General features: G+C 47.4%; 1 protein-coding gene across 1 annotated transcript in view; it reads right to left on the minus strand.

Moving 5' to 3' along the window:
* The window catches only part of LOC121545650 (calmodulin-binding transcription activator 1-like), a 454,137-nt gene that overhangs the window by 59,967 nt on the left and 377,348 nt on the right, over positions 1 to 16,822 (minus strand). The window contains exon 7 of the mRNA XM_041856375.2: positions 4,433 to 4,586. Coding sequence (XP_041712309.2) covers positions 4,433 to 4,586 — 154 coding nt within the window. The remainder of the gene's footprint in view (positions 1 to 4,432; positions 4,587 to 16,822) is intronic.

A 16,822-nucleotide genomic window follows, 5' to 3' on the forward strand; every position in this document is an offset into this window, starting at 1 on the left:
TTTCATAGTTTTGATGTCTTCACTATTATTCTACAATGTAGAAAATAGTAAAAATAAAGAAAAACCCTTGAATGAGCAGGTGTTCTAAAAGTTTTGACCGGTAGTGTATAAATTTGCCAAAATGTCTAATAACCTGTTTTCACTTTGTCATTGATGAGGATTTTTTGTATTTAATCCAAGTTAGAATAAGGCTGTAACGTAACAAAATGTGGAAAAAGTCAAGGAGTTTGAGTACTTTCTGAATGCACTATTTATGTTGAGTCTGTGCACTAAGATCAAATGAATAGTTGAACTCTCCCAGACACAGTCTATATGTATGAACGTTTCATGCACTACAGAGCCTAAAGCCAACAAGCATATCACATGGTACCATGATACATGGCTTAATATCAAACGTACATTAAAGTTTCCCACAGTGAACTCACTCCCACAGTACATGGTGGTTAAACTGAAGGTTTGTGACTAAGATAGGGGACCTGGGAAATGCATCCAGCCTCTTCCTCTCTATAGGTCTACTATACACCTCTGGGGAGTGGCATTAGAAGTCTCCTTTATACCCATGAGAGATCCATAGTGTTACACTACACACATAACTCCCTCTCTCAAGTGTACAGTAACGAAAGCCCACGTACATCTGCTGATGAAGCATAGCTGCTTGTGTAAGATATGGGTCACTCTGGGCAGCATGTACAGTTTGTAATGGCCTACTGTATTATCCACAGCTGAATAATGCATCTATATAATATAAGGCTGCTGTGCACTTCACCTGCACCCCTCCATGACCCTATGATCAAGGAGCGAGGCTATTCTGTCAACACACCACTAGGTGGCAGTGTTGCTCTACCATAAACGGAATGTTAATATCCTGGTTGTTGAAAACCTAGAAAAGTCTAAGCTGTTGGGTGGGGGGGGTACTAAGCTAACATATTAAATTGTTTTAAGATGGTCATACCATGGATGATTTAGCTATTTGATAATGAATTTTACGACCCCTTTAGGTATCAAAAAAATATACTGTATTTAAAAATTATTAGACAAAATATGGAATTTGGGCTTTACTACTATAGCCCACAGAAACGGATTGAATAACACATTCACAAATGGCAAAAAAGTCAGTCAGAAAATTCATCATAATGTTTTGAAGTGTTTGTCCTTTATCTAGGAGATATAAGAAAGCTCAGGAAATATATACAGTATATACAGTGGGGAGAACAAGTATTTGATACACTGCCGATTTTGCAGGTTTTCCTACTTACAAAGCATGTAGAGGTCTGTAATTTTTATCATAGGTACACTTCAACTGTGAGAGACGGAATCTAAAATCCAGAAAATCACATTGTATGATTTTTAAGTTATTAATTTGCATTTTATTGCATGACATAAGTATTTGATACATCAGAAAAGCAGATCTTAATATTTGGTACAGAAACCTTTGTTTGCAATTACAGAGATCATACGTTTCCTGTAGGTCTTGACCAGGTTTGCACACACTGCAGCAGGGATTTTGGCCCACTCCTCCATACAGACCTTCTCCAGATCCTTCAGGTTTCGGGGCTGTCGCTGGGCAATACAGACTTTCAGCTCCCTCCAAAGATTTTCTATTGGGTTCAGGTCTGGAGACTGGCTAGGCCACTCCAGGACCTTGAGATGCTTCTTACGGAGCCACTCCTTAGTTGCCCTGGCTGTGTGTTTCGGGTCGTTGTCATGCTGGAAGACCCAGCCACGACCCATCTTCAATGCTCTTACTGAGGGAAGGAGGTTGTTGGCCAAGATCTCGCGATACATGGCCCCATCCATCCTCCACTCAATACGGTGCAGTCGTCCTGTCCCCTTTGCAGAAAAGCATCCCCAAAGAATGATGTTTCCACCTCCATGCTTCACGGTTGGGATGGTGTTCTTGGGGTTGTACTCATCCTACTTCTTCCTCCAAACACAGCGAGTGGAGTTTAGACCAAAAAGCTCTATTTTTGTCTCATCAGACCACATGACCTTCTCCCATTCCTCCTCTGGATCATCCAGATGGTCATTGGCAAACTTCAGACGGGCCTGGACATGCGCTGGCTTGAGCAGGGGGACCTTGCGTGCGCTGCAGGATTTTAATCCATGACGGCGTAGTGTGTTACTAATGGTTTTCTTTGAGACTGTGGTCACAGCTCTCTTCAGGTCATTGACCAGGTCCTGCCGTGTAGTTCTGGGCTGATCCCTCACCTTCCTCATGATCATTGATGCCCCACGAGGTGAGATCTTGCATGGAGCCCCAGACCGAGGGTGATTGACCGTCATCTTGAACTTCTTCCATTTTCTAATAATTGCGCCAACAGTTGTTGCCTTCTCACCAAGCTGCTTGCCTATTGTCCTGTAGCCCATCCCAGCCTTGTGCAGGTCTACAATTTTATCCCTGATGTCCTTACACAGCTCTCTGGTCTTGGCCATTGTGAAGAGGTTGGAGTCTGTTTGATTGAGTGTGTGGACAGGTGTCTTTTATACAGGTAACGAGTTCAAACAGGTGCAGTTAATGCAGGTAATGAGTGGAGAACAGGAGGGCTTCTTAAAGAAAAACTAACAGGTCTGTGAGAGCCGGAATTCTTACTGGTTGGTAGGTGATCAAATACTTATGTCATGCAATAAAATGCAAATTAATTACTTAAAAATCAAACAATGTGATTTTCTGGATTTTTGTTTTAGATTCCGTCTCTCACAGTTGAAGTGTACCTATGATAAAAATGACAGACCTCTACATGCTTTGTAAGTAGGAAAACCTGCAAAATCGGCAGTGTATCAAATACTTCAGACGAGTCCCGTGACACTTGTGGGTTCCGTAGAGCAAAACGGAGAACACCATCGCGTTTGTGAGAGTCTCCCCTTTCCATAATAGTTTGTAGGCCAAACTGTCAGACCATGAGACATCCCAAAAATCTCACGAAAACGTCTGTAGCATCCGGACAAACACAGCTGTAGCTCGGCCACCTTCCACCGCAGATGCAGAAGGTCGCCATAGGCGGATGCGGTGGATTGAGATGCAGCCCATGATATCTCTAGCTTAAACTGGTGGATTTAGATTGGAATTTTTGTTATTATGTTACTTAGATTGGAACCACGAGTGCGTCAATAGACTCTTAAGGATATTTTAAATAAGAGGATAGAGGGAGTGAGGGAGAGAGAGAGAGGGGGCCGGCTGCTTTGTTGCCATGTGGCTGTGTCCCAAATGGCATCCTATTCCCTACATAGTGCACTGCTTTTGACCAGGGTGTATAGGGTGCCATTTGGGACACAGACTGTATGTAGCCTTCTCATGTAGCCTGTCAGCTAGAAGGCATCTCACCCTCCGCGGCCCTCATTGTCCTAACTCCCCAAAGTTAATGACTTCACGCATTACTGTAAATGACTGGGATTGAAGTGAAGCCCCAGACCTAATGAACACTGTAGTTCACAGCAGCGCTGTTACCTGTCCTGATCTGTCCTGTCCTGCCCTGGGGTGGATGGGATGCTCAAGTGACTCCTAAAATGATTGCCAGAGGAGCAGTGAAGGGGATAACAATAGGGGAGGATAAGCTCTGGTAATCATGGCCAGCATATGTATGTGTGTGTGTGTGTGTGTGTGTGTGTGTGTGTGTGTGTGTGTGTGTGTGTGTGTGTGTGTGTGTTAGGGCCCTGGCTGGCTGGCTGGTCTATATTCACGGAGCATCTGTCTCTCTCTGTGCATCTTAAAGCTGCTGACACACGACTCTCTACCTGGTCATCAATAATCAGCCCTGTGAACATCACTCACCGTCACCGCCCTGCCCCTGCCAACATACACACACACACACGCACACATGCACACAATCTTGGAGTCTTGCCATTAACAACTCTCCCACTGATTTTCTGAAGCCCCTGATTTACTATTATCATCAGACAAACCCTGACATTTTACCAAACACATTCTCAAACACTGTCTCAAACATGGAGCTGGATAGGAGAATGGCCCACGCAGTCCATAACACCACATGTCTACTACGTGTCTCTAAGCAATTAGTAAACCAGGTTATATCAGAGAGAGAGAGAGAGAGGGGGGGGAGGTAAGGAGGATTTCTGGTGAGTCAGACACTCTTTCTCCCACACAATGGCATCAATCAACAGGGCTCTCCCCTGCGCTACGCTGGGCCTGCTCTGCTCTGTGCTGCCTGACTGGGAGGATGTGAGGCCAGGGCCTATGCTGGGCTGTGTGCTCTCAGGCTGACCACTGTGGTGCCGGAGGGCTGGGGGAAAGATAACCCCTGACCCCTGCCTACCAGATGGCTCCAGGTAGGAACACAACAACAATAAAAACAATAACAAGATAGTAACAGTCAGCAACCAGGCCAGGCCTCTGAGAGAGCCACTTAGGGTACTCCAATAATAAGGCTAGGAGAGGTCTGCGCATTAAACACCCAGGGATAGGTCAGATACTCACACATGGGCTTGAGTTGGCCAATCAGCTCCTCCTTGGTCCACTTGGCCCACTCCTTCTTGTCCGTGTTGATGGAGCACAGGATTGGCCCGCATGGCTTCCCGCAATCCTCTATGGCCGGCACATTCAAGTAGTGGACGAGCACGATGTCAGGGTTCTGGAGGAGAGAGAAAGAGTGGAGAGAGAGAGAGGAAGAGAGAGAGAGAGGAGAGAGGAAGAGACAGAGACAGAGACAGAGACAGAGAGAGAGAGAGAGAGAGAGAGAGAGAGAGAGAGACAGAGAGAGAGAGACAGAGAGACAGAGAGACAGAGAGAGAGAGAGAGAGAGAGAGAGAGAGAGAGAGAGAGAGAGAGAGAGAGAGAGAGAGAGAGAGAGAGAGAGAGAGAGAGGTTAGTTTAGTTTAGTCAGCAGACTCTGAAGGTGTTGTGTGGTAACAGTGAGAGGCCCAGAGAGGGAGAGAGACCCAGCTGGAAGTGTAACACCTAACACTACAGCTGGTGTGTCAGCACACAGATATGCTGCTGGAATAGGTTGTTGTTGGAGAGACTGCATAGTAGCCGGCCGCGACCGGGAGACCCATGGGGCGGCGCACAATTGGCCCAGCGTCGTCCAGGGTAAGGGAGGGAATGGCCGGCAGGGATGTAGCTCAGTTGGTAGAGCATGGCGTTTGCAACGCCAGGGTTGTGGGTTCGATTCCCACGGGGGGCCAGTATGAAAAAAAAAATCTGTCAGCAGACACTTTGTGAAGTGCTCCCACACGCCGAGCCAATGCCCTCTATTAACTTCCCTGTGTACCCAGTCAGAATCCACCAATTCTCCTGCTGCAATCGTTACTTCCGTAAATTCCCTAAATTGACAGCTTATGAAAAATAGATGCTGTTTAAAAGACTGGTCGAGCCGGTGTGAATAACATCAATTGTGATCTGTAATCATGAATAGCTTTGATTACTGTGTAGAGTAAACAGTGGCAGGAGAAACGCTCCCACTCCGCTCCTTAAGACTCCATTCATTACAAACACACAATTGCCAATAACCACAGACACATGCACCGCACATACACTCACACAGAGGCAGAAACATGAGTTAATGCCACAAACACAGGCATGTAAACTATGTCAGAGGACGGAAACACACAAAATAAAGAATGCACACACACACACAGGGAGAAAAACAAAGACCTTGATAAAGAAAGATGCAATGACACCATGTGTCCGAGTGCAGTTTGAAGCTTCATCAGTGTTAAGTGGAGAATAAATCATCATGCTACTAGGTCTGTGCTCCCTGCTGGTCCAAACCATTCATCTGTACCCCTCCAGCCCCCTCTCCACTCCCCTCATCAAGGATGGAGGGAAAGGAGATACACCGGGGATAATAAACGTACAAGATAATAGTGCATTATAATCTGCACAGGTTCCCTCTTAATTCTAACACCATTAATGTTCATGTCTGGACAAGAGCTTGTATTTTTGAAATGATCTTTTCAGTGCTTTGTGCGTATGGCCAACTGTACATTTTACATTTTAGTCATTTAGCAGACGCTCTTATCCAGAGCGACTTACAGTTAGTGAGTGCATATATTTTTCATACTGGCCCCCCGTGGGAATTGAACCCACAACCCTGGTGTTGCAAGCGCCATGCTCTACCAACTGAGCTACACGAATTTGAGAATCCTCTCAAATTCAAAACAATTGAAATGTATTCTCTTTAAAAGGCCCGATGGTTGTGATTACAGAGTTGTTCTTTAATACAGTATGTCTTTGAAGACTGGTCTGGTCTATAGTCTCTGTTGTACGGGGAGCTGGATGTTTAAACCATGTACTGCCAGTCTTTGGTCAGTGGCCTTCCCCAGCCCACTACAGCCGGACATTGAGGTGTGTTATCGCCTCTGTGATAAACGTTGTCCCTGTCCCCTGTCATTGGAGTCAACACACTGGGACGGCTGTGTCCTGCTTCCATGGCGTCAGGGCGAGCGAGTGTGTAATGCCCCCAGATGGCATTACCAGCTGTGGTAATCGCAAGGCCATGCCCTCAATCCTTAACTAGCACGAGAGGGGTGAATAAAGGGCCGATGCACGCACTTATGAGCACATTGGGGAAAGACACACACACACACTAAGAGGAAGGACAAACACACACACACGCAAGCAAGCAAGCACATACAAAACACATGCACACATACACACACACCCAACCCCTCTCCATTCAACCCCCACCCACACATAAAGGCACACACAGCTGTTCCCTACCTTAGCACACACAGACATATTGGCCTCTGCTCTACAATGAAAGGGAACATTTAGCTGGCAGCCTTACAGCTCATCCAAACACTAGTAATCTGTGGAGCCAGCTACAGCTAGCTAGGCTTTAGTATTATAAATCTATGCTGCTACAGCGGTGGTTTTGTCTCAAATGGCATCCTATTACCTACATAGTGGACTGCTTTTGACCAGAGCCCTGTTAGAATAGGGTGCCATTTGGGATGCAGTCAGTATTTAACATGTGTAACTGTAACTTCTGCCTTTACAACACATTTAGCAGCTCTCGGCCCACTTAGTCCCTCCTCCATTCCACCACCAAGAAAACAACACAATGAAAATATAAAGCGTCACATAAATCTATCAGGATGGTAATTTAATATAATTTCTTGTTGGCTGCCTCCTTTTCCTCTGTGTAATATCACCAGTTTGTTTCTCCCCAAAGGAAACTGGAAAAAAAGCTGAGGGGGAAACTTTTGCTTGGATAGTATTTTGCAGAGAAAGTGAGATCTCATTAACTTATTGATTAATTGTGTAATGCAATCTTTTGGTTGTTTTCCCGCTCGTTTCCCATGTGGGTTTAGGCCCACTTTCCAACTGTACACTTCCACAGTGGAGAGTGGGATCCGGTTGCTGGAGTGTGGGTGGAGGGGGAGTATGTGTGTTTGTGTGGTGTGCATACAGTGCCTTCGGAAAGTATTCAGACCTCTTGACTTTTTCCACATTTTGTTATGTTACAGCCTTATTCTAAAATTTATATAAAACGTTTTTTTTTTCCCTCATAAACCTACACACAATACCCCATAATGACAAAGCAAAAACTGTGTTTTAGATTTTTTTGCAAAAAAATAAAAAAATACAACTGAAATATGACATTTACATAAGTATTCAGACCCTTTAATCAGTACTTTGTTGAAGCACCTTTGGCAGTGATTACAGCCTTGAGTCTTCTTGGGTATGACGCTACAAGCTTGGCACACCTGTATTTGGGGAGTTTCTCCCATTCTTCTCTGCAGATCCTCTCAAGCTCTGTCAGGTTGGATGGGGAGCATTGCTGCACAGCTATTTTCAGGTCTCTCCAGAGATGTTCGATCGTGTTCAAGTCCAGGCTATGGCTGGGCCACTCAAGGACATTCAGAGACTTGTCCCGAAGCCACTCCTGCTTGTCTTGGCTTTGTGCTTAGAGTCGTTGTCCTGTTGGAAGGTGAACCGTCGCCCCAGTCTGTGGTCCTGAGCGCTCTGGAGCAGGTTTTTAATCAAGGATCTCTCTGTACTTTGCTCCGTTCATCTTTGCCTCGATCCTGACTAGTCTTCCAGTCCCTGCCGCTGAAAAACATCCCCACAGCATGATGCTGCCACCACCATGCTTCACCGTAGGGATGATGCCAGGTTTCCTCCAGACGTGACGCTTGGCATTCAGGCCAAAGAGTTCAATCTTGGTTTCATCAGACCAGAGAATCTTGTTTCTCATGGTCTGACAGTCTTTAGGTGCCTTTTGGCAAACTCCAAGCCGGGCTATCATGTGCTTTTTACTGAGGAGTGGCTTCTACCATAAAGGCCTGATTGGTGGAGTGCTGCAGAGATGGTTGTCCTTCTGGAAGGTTCTCCCATCTCCACAGAGGAACTCTAGAGCTCTGTCAGAGTGAAGTTCGGGTTCTTGTTCACCTCCATGACCAAGGCCCTTCTCCCCCGACTGCTCAGTTTGGCCGGGCGGCCAGCTCTAGGAAGAGTCTTGGTGGTTCCAAACTTCTTCCATTTAAGAATGATGGAGGCCACTGTGTTGTTGGGGACCTTCAATGCTGCAGAAATGTTTTGGTATCCTTCCCCAGATCTGTGCCTCGACACAATCCTGTCTTGGAGCTCTACGGACAATTCCTTCGACCTCATGGCTTGGTTTCTGCTCTGACATGCACTGTCAACTGTGGGACTTTATATAGACAGGTGTGTACCTTTCCAAATCATGTCCAATCAATTGAATTTACCACAGGTGGACTCCAATTAAGTTATAGAAACATCTCAAGGATGATCAATGGAAACAGGATATACCTGAGCTCAATTTTGAGTCTCATAGCAAAGGGTCTGAATACTTATGTAAATATGTTTTTTATTTATTTATATACATTTGCAAAAAAATCCCTGAATCTGTTTTCGCTTTGCCATTATGGGGTATTGTGTGTAGATTGCTGTGGAAATTATTTTATTTAATCAATTTTAGAATAAGGCTGTAACGTGACAAAATGTGGAAAAAGTCAAGGGGTCTGAATACTTTCCGAAGGCACTGTATGTGTGCATGCACGCTCGTGTGAGGTGGAGTATGCTACACCTCCAATACCCAACACACAATCTGTTAGCGTGGGAGGCTCCAAGGTTAAGATGGTGCACATCCAAGTGGTAGTCAAGGTAAAAGCCATATTTATGTATCATATGTGTGTAGACAGTGTTGTTATGTTAGTGTATTGCCTAGTCTAGTGCATATCCCCACAGCAGAAGGATGGATGTTGCTGAGTTAATTACCTATGGAGTCTAGGGGAAGCAGTCACGGGGGCGGCAGACCTATTGAGGGGGTGGTGAACATGGGCACACACAAGCCTAAGACACATCACCACATTTTAGTCATTTAGCAGAAGCTGTTATCCAGAGCGAATTACAGGAGCAATTAGGGTTAAGTGTCTTACACAAGGGCACATAGAAAAAAACATTATCCACCTAGTCGGCACGGGGAGTCGAACCAGAGACCTTTCGGTTACTGACCCAATGCTCTTAACAGCTAAGCTACCTGCCTCCCACGCTACCATAAGACCAGGGTGCAGTCGTAGCGAGGCAACAAGTTTCTTTGGCACCCACACACGGAAGGCAATGTTCCTACGCTCAGCTCTCAACCTCAGCGACACCACCTTGCCCTGCAGCCAGTCCACACCACACTGCTTTAAAGCAGAGCTCAGCCAGGCACAGCTACAGCAAGGTAGAGACAGGCTGCGTCCCAAATGGCACCCTATTCCAGGCCCCATAGGGCTCTGGTCAAAAGTGGTGCACTCTGTAGGTAATAGGGTGCCATTTGGGTCGCAGCCATAGCCTTATTACCAGGGTTACAGCTACAGTGTCGGACTATGCTCCTACCAGGACAGGCCATGTAGACTCAGGGCTCTCAACAGGCTCTGGCAGACACATACAGATACCACGGTACTTGTCCATTGGTGGAAACTAGACACGTTTATGTAATCTGTAACAGGGCCTGTAAGCCCTGGTGACCCCTGTCACAGCCCGCCGCCCTCTCCTCTCCTCGCCGCTCCGCTTGTCTCCATGTAGCCGTCACCACCAACACGGTACCATGCCTCATTAAGGGGAGAGAGGAGAGGAGAGAGGCGAGGAGAGGGGGGCTGGGAGAAGGGAGCTCCAAGCCCAGTGCTTCCTGGCACAACGTTACTGTAGCAGATAGGCCTCTCTCTCTTACAATGTGCTGCGTAGCACATGAGTGATAAGAACAGCCATTAACATGAAAGGATCTTAATTAAGAAGAGGAGGCTTGGTGGGACGTGGAGGAGCTGAGGACTGATGGGGGAAACCTAGTGAGGAACAAGATAAAGCAGCCAGCCGCTCGGAGTGGAACGGCTTCAAAGGGAGGCTAGCAGCAAGCAGACACCAGACAGATACACAGAGAGAGAAGGAAGACAGGTTCTCAGAGGAGAAGTCAGGAGAAAACCCCCATTCCTCAGAAGAGGAGGAAGAGAGGATAGAGGGAGAGAGGGAAATAGGTTAGGGAGAAGAGACAGCTTCAGAGATGTGTGGCTACTCTCCTTAAGGAAGGAATTTAACTAGCCCACTACAGGGAGATCCATTTCAATGCAGAATATGAAGGAAACTGGAACTCTCGATTGTGTTGTCGCAAACGTTCAACGTCAATTCCACACTTTGTTTTGAGGATGTGAACATGCATGAGTGATGTATACAGATATTTGTGTGTGTATTCATGTGTGAGAAAAATAATATGGAAGTATCTGTTTATGTGATATCCAGACATGCTTCTATAAAATCAAGTTTTATATGCATGACAGTAAATCAACGGGCTGACCACGCACTGTATGCTGGACTGGACTGTATGCTGGACTGGACTGTATGCTGGACTGGACTGTATGCTGGACTGGACTAGACTGGACTGTATGCTGGACATGACTAAACTGTATGCTGGACTGGACTGTATGCTGGACTGGACTAGATGCTGGACTGGACTGGACTGTATGCTGGACTGGACTGGACTGTATGCTGGACTGGACTGGACTGTATGCTGGACTGGACTGGACTGTATGCTGGACTGGACTGGACTGTATGCTGGACTGGACTGGACTGCATGCTGGACTGGACTGGACTGTATGCTGGACTGGACTGGACTGCATGCTGGACTGGACTGGACTGTATGCTGGACTGGACTGGACTGTATGCTGGACTGGACTGGACTGTATGCTGGACTGGACTGGACTGTGCTGACTGTATGCTGGACTGGACTGTATGCTGGACTGGACTGTATGCTGGACTGCTTATTGACTGGACTGGACTGTATGCTGGACTGGACTGGACTGCATGCTGGACTGGACTGGACTGTATGCTGGACTGGACTGGACTGTATGCTGGACTGGACTGGACTGTATGCTGGACTGGACTGGACTGTATGCTGGACTGGACTGTATGCTGGACTGGACTGTATGCTGGACTGGACTGTATGCTGGACTGGACTGTATGCTGGACTGTATGCTGGACTGTATGCTGGACTGGATGCTGGACTGTGTCTGGGTGAGAGAGTTTCTGTTTAGCACCCTGCACTTAAACCTGGGCTGTGTTTATTACCATGTGTTTAGCAGTTGAAAGTGTGTGCATGCTGGTCTGTGTGAGTGTGTGTGTGAACCGGTGTGTGAGCGTGTAGTTTGTGTGCAGTGTGTGTGTGTGTGTGTGTGTGTGTGTGGGTGGGTCGGTGTGAGAGGTGATTACGGCCATGCTCTGTGGGCTGTGCTGGGGCAGTTGCCCTGGCGGTGGCATGGTGATGGATGGCATGGTGTGGACGTTATTAAGCAGCCTCCTGGCCCCTGGCACTGGGATTGAGCTCTTAAACTCACCCCTCCCTCCCTTTCTCCCACCCTCCCTGCCTCCCTCCCTGACTCACTCTCTACCTCCCTCTCTACATCTCTTCCTCTCTACCCCTCTCTGCCTCCCTCTCTGCCTCCCTCCCTGCCTCCCTGCCTCACTCTCTGCCCTCCCTCCCTGCCTCCCTCCATGCCGCCCTCTCTGCCTCCCTCCCTGCCTCCCTCCCTGCCTGCCTCCCTGCCTGCCTCCCTCTCTGCCTCCCTCTCTGCCTCCCTCTCTGCCTCCCTCCCTGCCACCCTCCCTGCCACCCTCCCTGCCTCCCTCTCTGCCTCCCTCTCTGCCTCCCTCTCTGCCTCTCTCCCTGGTTCCCTGTCTACCTCTCTCTCTACCTCTTTCCCTGGCTCCCTCTCTGCCTCCCTCTCTGCCTCCCTCTCTGCCTCTCTCCCTGGCCTCCTCTCTGCTGCTCATTCCAAGGTCAACTGGCTCTGAGGAGCTGTAAGTTTACCTCCACAGCTCCACAGGCACAATACTTATTTTTCTCCTTTTGTTTGGAAGGTTACACCACTCTCTCACCGCCAAAGGGTGTGTTTGGGAGTGTGGGGGTGGCTGCTAATGTTGCTGCTGCATGTACACACGCACACACACCCTAACCTAGGAACCTAAGCACACACACACAAGCGAAACACACACACACACTCGCACAACAGCATACACCGGAAAACAACACTCTGCATCAAACCCCCTAAAATGGAGTAAACACCCCGCAGCCAGCTCCTGTCTAGGTAGTGGAGGAGTCCCCTTCTTGAACCCGTCTTCCCTCTCTCTCTGGGTCCTCTCTCAAAAAGCCTTTGTTAAATGCTCTCAGTATAGACACTAATGGGATGTCTGGTGTCAGCGCTCTGCCTTCCGCCCCCTCTCTCTCCCCCTTCCATTTTCTCTTTCCACAACTCCTCTGCCATGGTGTTCCTGGCGCCCGGGGTGGGTACCAATCCAAGGGCACGTGCCAGTTTCGGGGGGCCTCTTGTGTGAATTTGACCATTCAGCCATGTCCACCCAGATCTGTGTGAGGAAGGCATGGGAGGAGGCTCAGCAGTGTGGAGGGTGGGAGGCAGGGGGGCCTCCTAAGGGCCCTCCACCTGTAAGGCACTCTAGGGGTATAAATGGGAGATAGGTGAGCGTATGGGTGTATGGATGTTTGATGGAGGATGGTGTGGAATTCTCCTGCATTTGACCTGTGCCCTTGAAATCTCTCCCTGGTCTCTGTCACATCTTGGTTGTGGTCCTCTGTAGCTCAGCTGGTAGAGCACGGCGCTTGTAACGCCAAGGTAGTGGGTTCGATCCCCGGGACCACCCATACACAAAAAAAAATGTATGCACGCATGACTGTAAGTCGCTTTGGATAAAAGCGTCTGCTAAATGGCAGATTATTATTATTATATCTAGAAGGCAGCCCTGTTTTGTATCTATATGGAGCTCTCCTCCCCACTACTAAAGGCCTGTGTTCCCCCTACAGTACCTACCAACCTGCCTATGGGTTCCAGGCAGCAAAAAAAGCTGGAATATTTGAGGAACAGGAAGAGAGAGGCCAATGTGTGTGTTAGTGTGTGTTTGTGTGTGCGTGGCCCATTCCTCCTGACAGAGCTGGTGTAACTGAGTCAGGTTTGTAGGCCTCCTTGCTCGCACACGCTTTTTCAGTTCTGCCCACACATTTTATATAGGATTGAGGTCAGGGCTTTGTGATGGCCACTCCAATACCTTGACTTTGTTGTCCTTAAGCCATTTTGCCACAACTTTGGAAGTATGCTTGGGGTCATTGTCCATTTGGAAGACCCATTTGCGACCAAGCTTTAACATCCTGACTGATGTCTTGAGATGTTGCTTCAGTATATCCACATAATTTTGGCTACCCGGACTATTTGCACTGCCCCCCCACCCCATCCTTTTTACGCTGCTGCTACTCTGTTAAGTATTTATGCATAGTCACTTTAACTCTACCCACATGTACATATTACCTCAACTACCTCAACTAGCCGGTGCCCCCGCACATTGACTATGCAACGGTACCCCCCTGTATATATAGCCTCCCTACTGTCACTTTATTTTATTGTATATATAGCCTCCCCTACTGTCACTTTATTTTACTTCTGCTCTTTTTTTCTCAACACTTTTTTGTTGTTGTTTTATTCTTACTTTTTTGTTTAAAATAAATGCACTGTTGGTTAAGGGCTGTAAGTAAGCATTTCACTGTAATGTCTGCACCTGTTGTATTCGGCGCATGTGACCAATAAAATTTTATTTTATTTGATTTGATTTAATTTTCCTTCCTCATGATGCCATCTATTTTGTGAAGTGCACCAGTCCCTCCTGCAGCAAAGCACCCCCACAGCATGATGCTGTCACACCCGTGCTTCACGGTTGGGATGGTGTTCGTCGGCTTGCAAGCAGCCCCCTTTATCCTCCAAACATAACAATGATCATTATGGCCAAACAGTTCTATTTTTGTTTCATCAGACCAGAGGACATTTCTCTAAAAAGTATGATCTTTGCCCCCATGTGCAGTTGCAAACTGTAGTCTGGCTTTTTTATGGCGGTTTTGGAGCAGTGGCTTCTTCGTTGCTGAGTGGCCTTTCAGGTTATGTCGATATAGAACTCGTTTTAATGTGGATATAGATACTGTTGTACCGGTTTCCTCCAGCATCTTCACAAGGTCCTTTGCTGTTGTTCTGGGATTGATTTGGACTTTTCGCACCAAAGTACGTTCATCTATAGGAGACAGAACGTGTCTCCTTCCTGAGCAGTATGATGGCTGCGTGTCCCATGGTGTTTATACTTGTGTACTATTGTTTGTACAGATGAACGTGGTACCTTCAGTCATTTGGAAATTGCTCCCAAGGATGAACCAGACTTGTGGAGGTCTACAAAAAAATGTCTGAGGTCTTGGCTGATTTCTTTTGATTTTCCCATGATTTCAAGCAAAGAGGCACTGAGTTTGAAGGTAGGCCTTGAAATACATCCACAGGAACACCTCCAATTGACTCAAATAATGTCAATCAGAAGCTTCTAAAGCCATGACATCATTTTCTGGAATTTTCCAAGCTGTTTAAAGGCACAGTCAACTTAGTGTATGTCAACTTCTGACCCACTGGAATTGTGATACAGTGAATTATAAGTGAAATAATCTGTCTGTAAACAATTGTTCGAAAAATTACTTGTGTCATGCACAAAGTAGATGTCCTAACCGACTTGCCAAAACTATAGTTTGTTAACAAGAAATTTGTGGAGTAGTTGAAAAACGAGCTTTAATGACTCCAACCTAAGTGTATGTAAACTTCCGACTTCAACTGTATGTGTCTGTGTGTCCTTGTGCGATTCAGTATTAGTGAAAGGGCCATTTTAAAAGGTTCAGTATTAGTGAAAGGGCCATTGTAAAAGGTGTTATGTGCATGCTATGTCTGTATCTATATCTGTTGGCCTTGTAAGATGTGAAAAAGGGCAGAGAGGAGGGAGAGGAGGGCAGAGATCTGTTGATACCAGGAAGGTAGGCAGGCCTAGTATCTATCTCTCCCAGTTTACAGCGTACTTATTCATCCTAAGGCTGTAGCAGAGCAACACCACCACAACCCTCTCCATTATTCCTGGTGGCCCCTGGTGCTGTGCTGTCTGAGGCTGAGGCTGGCTGCCCTGCCCAGGGGCTATGCGGCTGGGAAGGAGCCATCAGGGAGCCATCCGTCTGCCATAATGGCCTTGGCCGGGCCCGTGGCACTGATCCTAATGCTCAGTGCCCGGCCACCCAGGTGACACCATGTCACACTGCAACTAAGCGACTCAGGGAAAGTCACATAGCCCTCTCGGACATAGCCCTTTCTCTTCTTTCTTTTTGGCGTTCTCTAGCACACACACACACACGTCCTACGTACACAGCAATCAACTCCTACTGAGTGGGAAAATAGAACTCTCTCACTCTCTGTCTCGGTCTCTCTCTCTCTCCTTTCATTCCTACTCTCTGTCTAATATGTTTGTGTGCGTGTTGTTATCCCTGTGCCAGTCAACATGCCGTGCTCTTTAGGTGCCTGGTGTCGGCGAGCAAGCGAATCAGCACCTCACAGGAGCAGCCAGGGAAGAGAGATGCGCTGGTGCATTTCTAAACAGGACGTTAGAGTGAGGACTGATGTGTGTCCAGCATTACAGGACAACCTCGCTGATACTGTACATCTGCCTATGTACTCTGCCGACACACACAGATATGTACCAAATAACAGCAGTAGGAGCACCAGTCACAGTGATAACACTACCAGTAGAAAAAGAATAACAGCTGTAGCATCATGCTGTGGTTCTGTCAGTCCCTGGTTGATGTTATGCTGGGTACAGGAGCAGCCCCAGAGCTCAGCTTAGCCAGACCTCATTCTGGAGACACATCAGCCCCCGCATGCACACACACATTCAAATGCGCGCACACACACGCACAAGCACACAATCACGCACACAAACACGCACACACAGACGCATGCATACACACACATACACGCACGTGCGCACGCACACACACGTCACACAAACAAATGTGTAGTCTAACATACAAAGGTCCATTCCTGGGAAGAAATGCTCAAATGGTTTCTTAGCAACCAGCAGTATGTATTAAATCTGCATGATAAAAATGTAAAACAGAAAGAGAGAGATTGTCTCTGTGTGAGTGTGTGTGTGTGTGTGTTTGTGTGTGTACTTGAGAGAGGTGGGGGTGGAGAAGAAATGTGTAGGGGGATGGCCAGAGATAAGAGTTGTGTGTACGAAGGGAGGAGCAGGAGAAGTAAGAAAGTGCCATCAAAACACTGCCAAACTCATCAACGCACGCACACACACACGCAGTTCCTGAGGAGACCTGCAGGGACAGTGTTGACTGCAAGTTGCCTGACGAGGAAGCCAAGCAAGGGCATAATATGGGGACCAGAATCACATGAGAAGAGAGAGAGAGAGGGAGAGGGAGACAGAGACAGAGACAGAGACAGAGAGAGACAAACAAATGAAGAACAAACACAGGGGATCCCACCCCCTCTGAGCACCCCCCTG

This window comes from Coregonus clupeaformis, chromosome 30 (assembly GCF_020615455.1).
Source record: "Coregonus clupeaformis isolate EN_2021a chromosome 30, ASM2061545v1, whole genome shotgun sequence".
Taxonomy (NCBI): Eukaryota; Metazoa; Chordata; class Actinopteri; order Salmoniformes; family Salmonidae; genus Coregonus; species Coregonus clupeaformis.